The 15693-nt window shown below is 37.1% G+C and overlaps 1 protein-coding gene across 6 annotated transcripts in view; it reads right to left on the bottom strand.

Moving 5' to 3' along the window:
- Positions 1 to 15479, bottom strand: part of LOC114464323 (ELKS/Rab6-interacting/CAST family member 1-like) — a 135503-nt gene extending 120024 nt beyond the window's left edge. For all 6 annotated transcript variants that reach the window (XM_028448367.1, XM_028448368.1, XM_028448369.1 and 3 more), the window contains exons 1-2: positions 15195 to 15479; positions 360 to 1178 (exon numbers count right to left, since the gene is read on the bottom strand). In XM_028448367.1, coding sequence (XP_028304168.1) covers positions 360 to 860 — 501 coding nt within the window. In that variant the 5' untranslated portion in view covers positions 861 to 1178; positions 15195 to 15479. The remainder of the gene's footprint in view (positions 1 to 359; positions 1179 to 15194) is intronic.
- Positions 15480 to 15693: the final 214 nt, after the last annotated feature.

The following is a 15693-nucleotide window of genomic DNA, read 5'->3' as shown; positions in this document are numbered from 1 at the left end:
GTCTGCACCAAGATGAGACGAAGCAAAGCATGCGTGTTGTTTTCTAACAACTTGTCTTCACCTTATCTACTTTACCTGTTTATCCTGTACAGGGTTGCAGGAGCCTATCCCAGCTGACTAAGGGCGTAGGGCAGAGTGATTACTTTGTAGGATTCAGCTGCTTACTTAGCCAAGTTACATTTATTGATAATAGTTTGAAGTAGAAGAAAATCTAAGTACACAATAACATAACATGAGCTTTAAAAACAGCTGTTGAGCATAACCTTAGGAATAAAGCAGTTCAAGATGCTGATAAACCTCAGGGGCGCATGCTTTATTTCCTTGAAAAAACCCCAAAGTGAATTAAAGTGGTTCCTCACCTGTCTCATTGAATAGGGCACTGTAGCCGCCTGTTGAGGCTGATTTTGCATTTCGGTCCCGAATGTTATTGTATCGCTCGTAATCATACATCCACCGCTTCCTGCTGCTACTCCAGAGTTAATATTAGGACTACTTCCCATGACAGCCGCCCTGACTGTGTATGGCACTCTTGCCCCGGCCCTGCCCAGGGTCATGGTGCTCTTGGGTATGGAAGGGTTCAGCCCACTGCCTAGACTTCCAATTCCAATTGGGTCGTCAGATGTGTCGGTGAAGTACATGGGACCACCAGTGGCATAGGCAGCATTAATAGACTGAATATTCTCCATGGATAAGGTTTTTCCGGAGCCAGTTAGTCCTCCAGTGGAGCTGCTGCTGCTGTTTCTGCGATGACTTAAACGTGGAGATCGGGGAAGCCTTGGCGAGCGACCGGGACTTCCAGACGCCGATCCATTGGATCCAATCACATCCAACTTGGAGACGGAACGAGAACTACCGTGCATGGTGAGGCGCTGTATTGTAGTCTAACTGGATCAATGGATTAAAAAAAAGACTCAAAGAAATTGCATAATCCAAATAATAAACAAAATAGGATACTGAAGAAAACTATTTGAATCCCAAAGGTTGTAAATACAAAAATGTCTGTAAGGCCTCCACTGTAGCTCCTCTTGACTTCATATCACAGTGTTCATTCCTCTGAAATTACGGCCTGTTCCAAACTGGGATTGTAATCCATAGGCTTTGATAGAAACAAGTAATCAATAGGTCATTCCTTTAGATTAAAGGGAGACAACCCACAGGGCAATGGATGATGGGATCACCTAAAAAGGACAAAGAAAACACACAATCGGTAAAACAAATAAGAAGTGATTAAGTTACAGGTTTTTTTTAGCAATGCTAACCAGGGTTGGAGTCAATCACTTACAATTACATCTTCATTTATCCATGTTCAATTACAACTCAATTATAATTACGATGACAACATTTTTTCCAATTACAATTAAATTTACAATCATTATTTTTTTATCCTGAAAGTCAATTACAATTATATTCTCCATTACTAAAGTTCAAATTCAATTGATCACAACAAATGAACCTTTCATAAAAAATCCCATAAAACTTGTCTTGTCTTGTGATAACGAGTGGGTTTTGACCCATGTCCTAAATCAGCAGTAAAATATATTAAAAAATATTATCTAGCATCAAATTAGTTTGAATCATATTTTAATGATTGTTAACTACGTATGTGTAAGCCATATAACTCTAACATGGTTTACCAGTTTTGCATTTGATCAAATTGTAATTGACAGTTTTCCATACCTACAATTACATAGTCTCAATTACATTTCAAATATGATTACAAAAGCAACACATTTCTTCATTTACAATTATATTTACATCATAATTGTAATTAGTTAGTTATGTGATTATAATTATATATAATTGACCCCAACCCTGATGTTGACCTTACAGTGGTATAAAGTTCAGAATCAATCACAAGTGAAAGGAATGTTGTCGTTTTCAGTCAAGTGACTCAAGTTGGGTCAAAAGCCCGACTACACACATTGAGACAAGCCCTCATTTACAGGATATGCAGGAGACCACAAATGTCCACGTGGTGGGGACCGACTGATGTTTAATTATTCACAGTGTGGCCAGTCCTGTTTGATCCTTACCCAAGGACCAGTCCATGTCCTTCTCATTGTTCAGCCATGATCTAACCATCCAGTTCATTTCATAGATGTTTGAGTTCAACGTAAATACCGGTAATTTTCTAATACAAATGTGTTTCTTTCTAGGTTCTAACTGTCCTTCAATAAAACTGTATTTAAGCTGTGACGTTTTAGTGTTCTTACATGAACAATAGTTAAAAAACTGAAAGTTAAAGTCTCAAAAGTAATCAACTATTTGGCCAAGATGTATTTAAAACGATCAATAGCCAGTCAAAGTCAACAGTGGTTCATGGTTTACCTGGAGATTGTTACATCACTGTGTCCTTCTGAACACGCACATTCTCATTTTACAAAAACAAAACTTGTTGAGCAAATCAGAAACACAAAAATCTATGTTTTGGATGATATGCTTCTTCAAACGTTTTACAGAATATGCATTGAATTTAATTCATTTTCATCTTTAAGCTATTGTTTGTGAGACTAGAAAAGCAGACACTGGTGGCCATTCATTAGCACTTAAGGGAGGAAGGGAGAGTTGGTTTTAATAATTAATGTTTCTCCACATGTGGCCTCTGCAGCCTTTTTTGTCGACCTTTGTGAATTCCCCTGCCGTCGAGCTCAGATTTAAAAGCCTTATCCTGCTAACCGATGACCTGCGACGTGCAAATCTTTGGCCAGGGACACGCTACTGACAGTCTGTTACACACACACACACACACACACACACACACACACACACACACACACACACACACACACACACACACACACACACACACACACACACACACACACACACACACACACACACACAGAACTGTAAACAGGGACCATCTGCTCTATCTCGCTCCAGGCCAAAAAAACACACACCTGGTAAGAAACGGGGTAAGACCATCCAATAAGCACACACATACAGACACACACACACACACATGCACACACACACCCACAAGATAGAGCTAAAGTGCAGCTCGACCCAGCCACTCTCAAGCTAAGAAACGATTTACACAATAAGATACCCACATGCCTGTCAGATCTGACAATGTTCATATAATAAAACCTATTTCAAAAAGCTTCAGCTGAGCCTGCAGACTGTTGGGGGCTCTCGTACTTCCCATCCTCCTCCCCTTCAGACCCACTGACCTTTAGATAATAGATGCGCTGATGTCCCAATTCTCATTTTTACACAGAAACCGGCGACCAGGCAATTATTTGACACATATGTAGACAATTTTCAACCCAGATTTGGCAATTAGCTGAACACAAAACACTACTAGTGGTTATAAAAGATGTGTAATGTATTAAACTAGTGGTTTCCAACCTTTTTTGTCCCATGTGCCTACTTTACATTTTGTCAAATTATGTTTGAACCTTCTTCAAACCATAATTTCATATGCTGTCTCATTTGTGTATCAGCAGTAAGGGAGTAAGAAAAAAATCATTTCAGTGATATATCGCAATGTTTCTTTTTTTTTTTCATTATTCAGATTTTATTATCTTTTCAACAGTGTTCAAGAACAATCATTCCTTCGCAATACAAGCACATTTCTGCCAAATCCAATGTCTTTAAAATGTCCATACAAAAAAATAAAACTTACAAAAGAGAAAATAAACTCAAAAGAAAAACAGAAAAAAAGGAAAAAGGTTGTCGCTCAGGACCGGGGTGTAATAGAAAAAACTCTACAAAAGCAATCATACATTTCAAGAAGTCCTCCACAAAGTCTGATCTATGTTGTTGAACATATAGTAGCCATCCTTTCCAGACGTTACATTTTTCAACTTCCAGTCTAAGTGACGCAGTCAATTTCTCCATATTAGTATACGTTTTTAACATTACATCTAACCACTCATCAATAATAATATTGCAATATTTCACTGCACTAAAAAAAGGAAGAACTTAACAGAATCAGAATCTGTTGTAGGAGCAAAAGCTGAACTTTTTTGAAAAATGTAATTTCATAATTTCATAAACATACCACTTGTTTTTGATATATTTACTTGAATTAAAGTTAGTTAACATTTACTTGTTCTCACAAGTAAAAAAAAAAAATTAATTAATTGTTTCATACCCTTTTGTAATTTTGCGATATAGCGTGACGTATATCGTATTGTTTAGTATCAAGATATATTGTATTGTGAAATACAAATCGTGAATCGTATCATCAAATTCATGGCAATGCACACTTCTAAACTCCTTGCTGTTCCTCCAGCATTGGTTCCCTATGGCTTAATCCACGAGCTAAAAATAATAAATGTATTTTAATAAGAAATACCAATGCAACTTTTATGTGATTACTTCAATATTAAGTAGATGCTGTCTCCTTTGTGAATTATTGCTACCTAAATATTGTCTACTAATGTCAGAAGTGTACAGCATAAATTAATACTGTTTCAAAAAATTACAAGAAAATACATTTTATTGTGCAAAACAAGTACTGTTAATTTGTGTTAAAATTTGTCTATAAATTAGCCTAAAATGGAACTAGGAACTTTATACTAGGGATGTAACGATTCACTCAACTCCCGATACGCTTCGATTCACGATACTGGGTTCACGATACGTTTTATTTTACAAAAAGGGACTGTAGACAAATGATGACTGAAAAATATTCCTTTATTTTTTTTTCGGGAAAAAACTAGAAAATACTGTACTATTTTCCTTTTATTTTTCATTGTCAAAAGAATCCCTTGATAAATTATTCAAAACAATGCAATTTAACTAAAAATAAATCTTGAATGAAATAAATAAAGGAATAATACAAATGAAGAGGAAGCCTATAAATTTAAATTCTGGTTCTATAATAAATAATGCAAAACTGCATAATAGTTATTTTTCTTTTTAAAAGTGAAACTCAAAAAGTTTTTTGTGCCTTAACAATTGGACTTTAAAAAAAAACAGTCATTGCATTGTATTTACATCAGATATTTGTTTGGACAAGCAGAGGGCGCTGGTAACCCAGTGGTCGGTTGGCATGTAGATATTCTTGCAGTGAAGAAGAGATGCTACGCGCTAGCACACAGAGCTAATAGAAAAACCTGACTTTTACAGATATTAATGTAATATTACAGATATTCTTTCAGTGCTAAAGGGGTAAGGAATCATTTATGAAGATGTTTAAGAGTAGTAGGCGGCCAGAAAGAGAGTAGTAGGCAATTCCGCCCGCCGCCTACGCTTCTGGACAAGAGAAGGATAAATAGATAAAAAAGTACTGCGATTCAATTTTCAGGGTATCGATATGAACTGTGATACCTATAAAACAATTTTTTACTGCCTTACGATTAATTGTTACATCCCTACTTTTTACATTAATAGATAAGTGTTTCCGAGTACCCCCTGCTATGTGCTCCTGGGAATCACTGTATCTTTCTCTCCGTATGATTTTCACATGCTTGATGTAAAACACCACACTCACTGTGTCGTGTTTTCTAAGCACTGAACGCGAGGGTCGCATGAATGAACCACTCGTGTTCAGAAGAACTCACATTATTCCAGTTTGACATGGCTGGAGGTGAAAAGAAAAAGCTCACTAGGGAAACGCTAGCGCAGTACACCTCATGAGACCACGGACATCACAAGGTTCAGCGTGTGCGAGCATATGACCGCCCGAGTCCCATCTGTCAACAGACCCACTGTCCTTTTTTCTTGCTTTTTCACACAAATATGAAGAAAGAAAATGCTGTGAGAAGCATCTGTTTAGCAGCGCCACGCTGACCTTAGACAGAGTAAATCTTCACCTGATCCACAATTACTGTCCACATTTAAAGCTTTCAACCAGCTGTCAGTCTTCAAAGGAGTTAATTGCACATAAATAAAAGAAAATAGGTTTAGTAAAGAATCATCTTGCCTGGCATTGCTTTTTTAAAATAATTCAGCCTCTGGATAAGAGTGTCCATGTGTGAAGGAGCTGAGATTCAATCTAACCTGACAACTGACTGCTGTTCCCTCAATTAACTAGTCATTGCAACTATGAAATATCAGTGATAATAATTTAAAGAACATCCCCTTCACATGTTCCTAAAGGTCATGGCAGTCTTGTTTTCCTAGCCTATGGCAAAAACGGCAGAAATATTTTTTTCTTTTTTTGCTTTAATAATCCAAAAATCAGTGAACCAAGTGACAGAAAAACTTTATTGCTTAGTGATTTTTTTCAATTTGGAAAACAGGCATAATTGAACACATTCCTTCAGAGCAGTGTTTCTCAAATGGGGGTATGTGTACCCCTAAGGGTACGAGGTGGCACTGAAGGGGGTACTTGAGAGAGAGAGAGAAAGAGAAAGAGTAAAAAATTAACAAATAAACCCCAGGTAAGAGATGACAGGAAATGATAAAAACTATAGAAATAAATCTTAAATCTATTTAGGATCAGGAGCCAGTAAATCAGTGTTTTTCAATCTTGGGGTTGGGGCCCCATGTGGGGTCGCCTAAAGTTTAGAGGTGGTTGCTTGAAATTTCTGAAAAAAATATAAAGAAAAAAAAATATATAAAATATATATATATATATATATGTTATTCTTTCTTTCAATGAAAACACAATTTTAAACAACTGTATTTCTATACTTTTACTTTGTGACATATACAGTAAATCTAGTTCAACTAAAATGCAGTAAAAAAAAAAAAAAAAAAAAATCTGAGTTCTAAACAAAAACTAATTCAACACTCTTTGGGGTTCTTGACATGAAAATGGGGTCACAATCCAAAAAAGCATGGGAACCACTCCACTAACGACTGTTTCTTTTCACTTAAAACGTGTTATCACTCGTTCATTCCTTCATTATCCCCTATATTTGTTTTTAAATATTTTTCTAAGCAAAATGTTGTAGTCGGACAAAGGGGATGCTTGGATTCAGAAATAAGAGAAAGGGGGTACTTGGGCCAAAAAAGTTTGGGAATCACTGTTTACACTAATAAATGCATATTTCAGAATCAGAATAAACTTTATTGACCAAGAGTGTATGAATACACACGAGGAATTTGTCTTGGTGACCTGTGTATTTCTTTATGGAACTGATTCTGCAATAGGCCAAGGGACCTGAATGATCCTGCGAACCAAAATAACCTAATCACTTTATTAAGTCTAGCCCATGTCTCATCCTCCACTGTGCCTGCAAACACAAGCAGCATCTGAGCAACCACACTGGTCTCATCGCATTTTTCTTCCACACGTTCATTCCTCGCATACACAATGTTTTCTCAGGCCTCACAAAACCTTTGAAGACCACATAAGCTATTCAAGTAAGACCTAACCTCAGTGCCAAGTACTGTACTGGTACAGTGTGTACAAAGGCAGCAGAGAGAAGATGAGGTCAGCATGTCTCCTGACAAAGAAGAAGGTCTTCACTCACCCATCAAGGAAAAGGGAAAAGCTATACCACATGTGTTAAACTCAAGGCTCGGGGGCCAAATCCGGCCCTTTTGAGCATCTAATTCGGCTCATAGGAGAAAATAAAAACAACAGAACAAACATGTACCATTGTGTAAATTAGAAAATAATTCAGCCCCTCCAAATATACATAGATAGAAATTCCTCATGCTTATATCACATGATGGCAGTCAAATTAATGAAAAAATAAAAAATAAATTCAAAATCATTTATTCAAAATCTCAAGGAAATGTAAGTGAATTTAAGTTTAAGGTCACTTAATGCATGAATACCGTCAGTCTCATATACTTTATGTGTAATTTATGTCTGGAAGTTCAAACTAGGACACAATACTGTTGAAATTGCTTTGTCCTAGTAAAATTTGTGGCCCACTTGAGATGAAACTGGTCTGTATGTGGCCCTTGAACTATACTATAATATATATATATATATATATATATTACATTATATTACACAAAATATCACACAAGCAAGAAGAACATGCAAACTTGCCAACAAGGTATTTACTTTAGATTTATTTGTAAAACTTGTAAAAGTAATATAAAAAGCAATATACATTGATTCAAACGTGTGCTACTTTAAAATTTAAAAACATTTTACAATAACCGCAGGGTTCTCGCCAGCGCTGTTGAGTGCAGGGGCCCCCGACGCTACAGTGTGATGTTGTGCGCCGTGTGGTACACACTACAATGTCCTTACTACAAAACTGCACCTTGATAGTGATGTGCCCCAGATTACACCATCTATCATTCACAAACACAGCCAGACCCCCTCCTTTCTGCTTACCGCTCTACGCCGTCCTGTCACCACGTAAAAGTTGAAAGCTGTCCAATTCCACCGCTAAGTCCGGTGTTAGCGCTCCGTAAACATCAGCATGCTCGCCTCCCGGATAATATAATAGTATATTATATATTCTATATTAAACCGCAGTGTTTATTTTAGCTGAAAGAATGTTTAAGAGGGAGGAGCTTACATTCATATAGGGTAGGGTAGGAGGTGTGTATTATGTCCATGGTAGGCGGAGAGAGGATTGTCAGGAGGAGGAGTTTCCTGTAGGTGACGTCAGGAACCGGGGAAAATCCAACTCGCTTGTTTGGAGCTGACTTTTTACAAAATGTGGAATGACGAGAACTTTTTCAACTTTGACCCTCTGAATGAGGCTAAAGGGATGTATAGCACTGTAGCAAAACCATTATAAAGTGATTTTTTCATCATACCTCCCCTTTAACTCTCTTATTAATCTGCATAACCGAGTCCCACATAATACCTAATTTAGATTTCAAAAGCGCTTCTTGAATCCAGTCTTTTGAATAAAATGTTATTTCTTGTCTCTACAGTGTCTCTAAGTATTTATTAGTGGAAGAACTATACCAAGCATGAGTAACTTTAACTACATTCATCATGACCCTTTTAAACAAATAACTTTTGGCCTTAAAGTAAGGCAGTAACAAAGATTTGTAAAAAAATGAAATGAAAATAAACTTTAGCTTTACTTCATAAAATTTTGCTGTCAGAGAGTTAAAGTTGTAAAAGTGTTCGATACACACCAAGCAATCCCCCTACGCTGTGATAAATTCTTGGTGAGAACCCTGATTGGTGCACGTTATTAAATTATATTGCCTGACGAATGAATAGAAGAAATCATTTTAGTGAAGGTTTTTTTAATTCCCTGCTTTCATCCTTCTCCTCATACTTCCTCTTCCTTTCTGTGACTGACTTGCCTCCACGATGTGTTCACTTCCTCCCACGACTTCTCTCATCCACCGTCAGCATTCCTGAAGGTGTTAACCATGTTCTATTTAAGTGACAACCTCACATCCGGCTGTCACACCGCACACAGTGAGTCACACAAACAACCACATACGTTCAGCTTATACTTAGCCTAGCTAGTGTTTTTAGTATGAGGGAGCGTATTTTATCTAAGTCCAACTCCCAAACCACCCCCCCAGGAGGAGTGAAGCACATGAAAACACGTCATGTTCATGTTGAATATCACTATCACACATTAGACTCTCTTTCTGTCAGCCTGTTTGTCATAAGATGGGAGTGGAGAAGGTTCTCCAGTGCTTTGTGGGGCTGTGCACACATCACAATCAGAGTCATCTCAACAGCTTTACTGAGGGGGCAAGCTGTCCTCCTCCTAAATGTAATCTGTTTGAAAATTACAGTAAAGGCCCTGCACTCAATGCACTTTTTTTTTGTTCAATATTATGCTGTCACCATGTCTAAGCAACCCCTCAGTGAAATCCAAGACAAGAAAACAAATCATCTTTTATCTGCAGCCCATATTTTGAATACAGGAAAGCACATTTTAGGGTTTTTTTTCTAGTGTGCACTGAGCAGACAGAGATGTTATTCTCTTGTTCATCCTTTGGTCCAAACTTACAGTAACATTAACAAAAGCACTCAGCGAACACAAACCTCTGCCAAGCACCAAATGTCCTCCTTATCTAGTTATCTGGATCAGTGATCCCGATCGGAGCACCATGATCATTCACACTTTAAAGGCTTGGAGGAAACAACGGACCAAGATTTTTGAAATTTCAGCAATGATGAGAGATACGAACATTTTGATTTTTAAAACTGATCCAGAATCAGTATATTGATCTGAATCCCCTCCAAAACCCAATAGAATCATCCATGCTGTATGGGTGTCAAACACAATATATATACTATATGGTTCAGTTTCAGATATTTCAGTTGCTCTTGATTCCAAAATGAATTAATTAATTCAGTCATTTTAAATTGCAAGTTGTGTGGCAGTGTTTTTCAACCTTTTTTAAGCCATAGTACATCTTTTCATCAAAAAAAATCCCAAGGCACACCATCAACCGAAAATATAAAAAAAAATTAAAAAAACTTTGTAGCCTATATTAACAATATACAGTCATTCTTATCAAAGTGTCTGGAATAGCAATCAAATAAATACAAATAAAAAAACTTTTTATAATTCATATCTCTTTTTTCTAATAAAAAGTGCAATTAACAATCTGCCGTAATTCTTTTAAGTGTTTTTAGGGAATCAAATGAAAAAAAAAAAACTTGTAAATTCTTTAAAAATACACATCATGGGACATGAAATAACAAAGGTAATAAAAACAAAAACTCTCTTCATACCTCTTAAACAAACACTGCTGCGCTCAACGTGAGCACGCACTGTCACCATCACGGTGCGTGAGCGTAAACCGTCTCCTCACCCGCAGCGCAGAGAGGTGCACTTTGAGGGACGTGACAAGGCACTTACAGCCGCTCCGTCACAAGAACAATTAGGTGAAATTTTAGAATTTCCCACGGCACACCTGACGATCTCTCATGGCACAGTGGTTGAAAAAACACTGTTGTATCCCCATACCCTACAATTTCTCACAGTCAGACAGACATTCCTACAAATTTTTATTTCAATTTGTAGACATTTTCTATGGATTTTTTTTATTTTTTATTTAAAGTTAAAAAAAAAAAAAGATGCAAGTTCCGCAACTCAAAAAGTGATATACTAGACACGAAGGTTTTGGCTTTACGCCTAACCTGTTAACCACCAGCCTATTTTCTCCGAAAGTCACATACCCATAACAAATAATGTTTTTCAAAGCTTCCACATGACCTAGATGGGAAAAGAAAAAAATCAGATTAAAGTAGGACCCTTAGTGGTTACAGTTGATTTGAAATCTCAGAAATATGTGATACTGAGTAACAATAAATCATGTTCTCAGTGAATTGCAACCATTGTTCACACAATGAAGAGTGAATAAGGGCACAATATTGATCTAATTGTATTTTTCTCTCTAAGAAATCTGCATTTTTCTCGTTCGACCCACCTGAGATCAAACTGAGTTGTGAATGGACACTCCTGGTGTAAGGTCCATCTTTGGTCAAAAACCCTTCAGTACTTTTGACGCAATCTTGCTGACGGACAAACACACAAAAAATATATATAATACTGCTTTGGCAGAGGTGATGAGTAATATTAATTATCCATGAATGGACTTTAGATAACGGTCTGAAGCTTAATAATAAAACTTTGTTACTAATTACCGTTAGAAATGTCATTGAAGTAGTTTATCTCAACTTTTATTCTTGAAACACGTTGTATCTCTTTGTATGCTGGCATTGCCATTTTTGATACTTTAACCTTTCAGTGTTAACCTTTTGATGTTCTTGCCATGTCATGATTACTCTTCGTATTTCCACTCCCATAGAGAGTCCATGGTACTACATATAATAGTCTTTGTCATTTGGGTTTAGTATCTCTTTAGGTTTGATAAGCTTTTCAACAAAAAAAGAAGGGAAAACTGTCTGAGCGTGAAATTGTTTACATATCTCGAGGCGAGACCGATTTCAAATAAGCAACATTAGAACAAGAGTTGAATGGAAATAAAGTGGTAAGAAAACAAAAGCCAAACCAGTGAAAATAATTAAATACACATTTGCTGCACATTCTCCTCACAACAACTGCAAATATCTGATGAAGTGAATCAGGGTTGGGGTAAATTACATTTTTCAGTTACAATTACGTTTTCAATTACCCATGTTCAATTACAATTAAATTACGATTACAGTGACCAGCATTTTTTCAAATTACAATTAAATTACAATTAGTTTTTTATCCTCAGAAAGTCAATTACAATTGTCTTCTCAATTTTTTTAAGTTCCATTAAAGACGGGGTAGGAAATTTTCGAAAGCTATCATGATTTTGAATGTAGCATCGTCCGAGGACTCCGTCTTTTTCCATTGGTCGAAGTTTTTACAGGTCTACAGCTGCTACAGATGACAGATTTTCTTCGTTCCTTTTTCAGAGCACATAAGATCTTAATTTCTATCAGGACATAAAGACATATTCAACAAAAAACTTAAAAAGTGTATCTGGAGAAAAATTACCTACCCTACCTTTAATCGTAATTACTGAGTCTGAAATAAATAACATAATAAAAGCTAACCTTCCTCTTGTGTTCGCTTTCTGGGTCTTAAAACAACTGTAAAATACACTGAAAACAAATATCTATCATCTATATTCTTTCCTATCTTTTGATTACCTGGTTAGGCTTCCTAATCAATGAAAATATAGGTTTTGATATTTTTGGTGTGGGTGTCTGAGCCTTTTTTGTGTCAGTATACACCTTGATTTCAATTTTTTTTAATGGTAAAATGTGGGACAGCTTGATATGAAACATATTTTAATAATTGTTAATAACTACATATGTGTAGAACTGTACATAGAACTGTGACATGGTTCCCCAATTTTGCGTTAAATTACAATTGGCAATTTTTTAGAATTTTCATGGCAATTACAATTACAAAGTCAATTATCTAAAGTCATTTACAATTAAATTATAATTACGACAGCAATAGATTTTTAAAACTACAATTACAATTATATTTTCGCCATAATTGTAATTATTTATGAATTACGTGATTACAGTTATAATTGACCCCAACCTTGAAGTGAATACATTAAATGTACTTTTATCATACCACATTATAGTGATCGGTTTACATGTATTATGGTAGCAGTGAGTGAACATGTTGTTGTCATGGTTAATGTTAAAAGGAAAATACATTGATTAATGTGAAGCATCTCTGTCTGTATTATCATGAGAAAATGGCTTTGTCATGAGAACTGAGTGTCACTTTGTGTCATTCTGCTGAACTTTGAAGCTTCTTCTTCCAGATGATTAGAACAATCCCTCATTGATCATCCTGACTCCTCCTCACCGTGGAGGCATGTGTGTGTGGTCGCGGCTGTCTGCTGATTCAGCGACTTTTCTCGTAGTTGGTGTTTGCTGTTTATTGTATTTCTGATTGACATTGAGTCCGTCACTGACAGTGTGATGAAACGTTAGGCTGACGAGTGAAACACTGCGATGAGATGTATTGTAGAGGACACTTTGGTTTTTCATTTTTCTTCCGTCTGTTCCTGATTCATTTCATCTCCTCACAGCCAACTTTGGAATCCAAGGAAGTTTTAAAGATTCATGAAAACCCTCAATGTGCAGGACAAAGGTTTGGCCTTTTACACCAATCTCTGCGCAGTCGTATCTGCGCTTAAAAATGTTGTGTGGTTCAGTCAGACAGTGGAACACACATCACTGATATGGAGCTGATAGCATCAGCCGTAGTCTATTGTGTGCCACAGGAAATTAATCCAAACCTCAAGCTGGGCAAACAAAATGTGCACACAATCACACAACACATGTGCACCAAAAATGCACCACGGTGTGATTCACATGTCGGAATACATCTAAAAATATTCTCAACTTGTCAAAAAACATAAATTTACAAAAAAAAGGACACAATTTACATTTACATAAATGCAGAGAAGAACAAAGCTAATAGAGGAGTGCGTGCTAGCAAGCGCACAACAGAGAGGAGAATATTAGGAAAAATCCCAAACTATCAATATAACCTTAAAAATAATTGGAAAATGAGAATAAAACTTGTTTAATTCCCTTTTTTTAACCTTTTAGAATGTCAAGATCTACTGCAAAAGTAACAGCAACTGAGAATGTAAATCTAACAGAAGCCAAACAGCATGATTATAATTATCCCTTTATTTAAACCTTTATAAAGGTTTGTCTGGGGTCTGGGACCGAATTTATAGCAACATCCTATTTTAATCTAGAAGTGTTTTGCTTCTTTGTCTTCACTCATATTTTGACTAATGTACACAGTATATATTCCTGTGTATATCAATGTTCTTATTTCATATGTTGGCCAATATATTGGCTTTCGACTCATATATCGGCAGATGTATTGGTTATATCGTCTTTGAGAAAACCCCAATATTGGTAAGGCTGTAGTGCATATATGGTTTCCAAATTCCGACCTGCATGATCATAAACATAAACCTACCAACAATTGCCAAAACATTTCCTAGACACAGACAGTTTTTAATAACTAAATAACATTAACCACAAATGTTTAGAATAGAATAGAATAGAATGGTTTTATTGCCATTATACACAAAGTACAACGAAATCAACCAAAACATGTGTTTTTCTATAAACCACATTCAAACTTTGTCTAACAATCCCAACTTAACTTTTTTATATATACTGTATAACAAAACTAAAATAATCATGACATTTAAAGGTGTTTACAAGCACCCTAGTGGAAGGAAGGTGCACTGATCCCTTACTGGATATTCCCAGAGGAGGAGGAGCAGAAAAAGGGTGAAAGAAGGAGAAAAAGCAGTGGAGCGGTGGGCGGGACATATAGGAAATCACTGCTCCTCCTGGTTAGCCCTTCACTCCTACACCTTTACCGACACTAGCATTTTAACATTATAACACTCACTTAAAATCATGCAGTAGCACTAAGATGATTCCTGCTCTGGACAACTTAGAGAATTATTCTGGAATCACTGCAACGCTAGTAGCTGGAGTAGGAGGAACAAGAAGCGTTAACTTAATAATGACACTTCAGGTTCAAGTGGGAATAATCGTGACACCGGTTGCACTGAAACCCATAGTGTAAATATTACAGACATGTGACAACAAATGTTTGTCAAAGGCTCGTTAATGACGGAGAGACAGGCCGTGCTGTTGCTGTTATTAGCCTGTTATAGTCACTGGAGCTTCTACTGGACTCTACCTGATGACACAACACCACCAAACAAACACGGTACTGGTCCGCTAACCCCGCTATGCCAACAACAAAAATAAAACCTTTCAAACATCCCAGTGTCGTCACACATATGGAGTCTACCTACGCACTGCTCGCTCCGTGTATTAAAACATGAATAAGCATAAGCATGCATGTGTGGTGGACGCTAAGTTGGATACTCACTGCGGCTGTTTGGGTCGCTGCTCTGGCTTGTGAATAACGTCAGTGTTAGTAACGTCAGCTCCAGGGAGGGGACGGTCCTCACAGGCCGTTATCCTGCTGAGAGCCGCTGTTAGCGGAGCTGCTGCTGCCTAGTGTCCGCTGTACTCTGCTCTGCTCCCGGCCCCGGTGGTGTGAGTCTGTGCCCCGGTATCAATGCTGAGTGCTCCCTCCTCCTGCCCCTCCGCCGGTGCTGGATTCCCCCTGCTACTGCTGCCGCTGCCGCTACGCACGGGCGCTCCCGTGACATCATCACGGTGGAGCGCGTAAACCCAACACGAGTACCCCATCCTCCCCCTCCCCCTCCTGGTCCCCCTCCTGCTTCCCCTTCTGCTCCTCCTCTGCCTTTACCTTCACCACTGTTCTATTTCAATATTGTTCATTAGCATGGAGCTAGATTTGTGTCTTTATTATTCAATCAAAAAATAAAAATAAAAAAGTCTTTTCAATAAAAAAAAAGTTT

Source organism: Gouania willdenowi, chromosome 6, assembly GCF_900634775.1.
Source record: "Gouania willdenowi chromosome 6, fGouWil2.1, whole genome shotgun sequence".
NCBI lineage: Eukaryota > Metazoa > Chordata > Actinopteri > Blenniiformes > Gobiesocidae > Gouania > Gouania willdenowi.
Note: the sequence above shows the minus strand (reverse complement) of the source record. Positions and strands in the feature narration are given on the sequence as shown.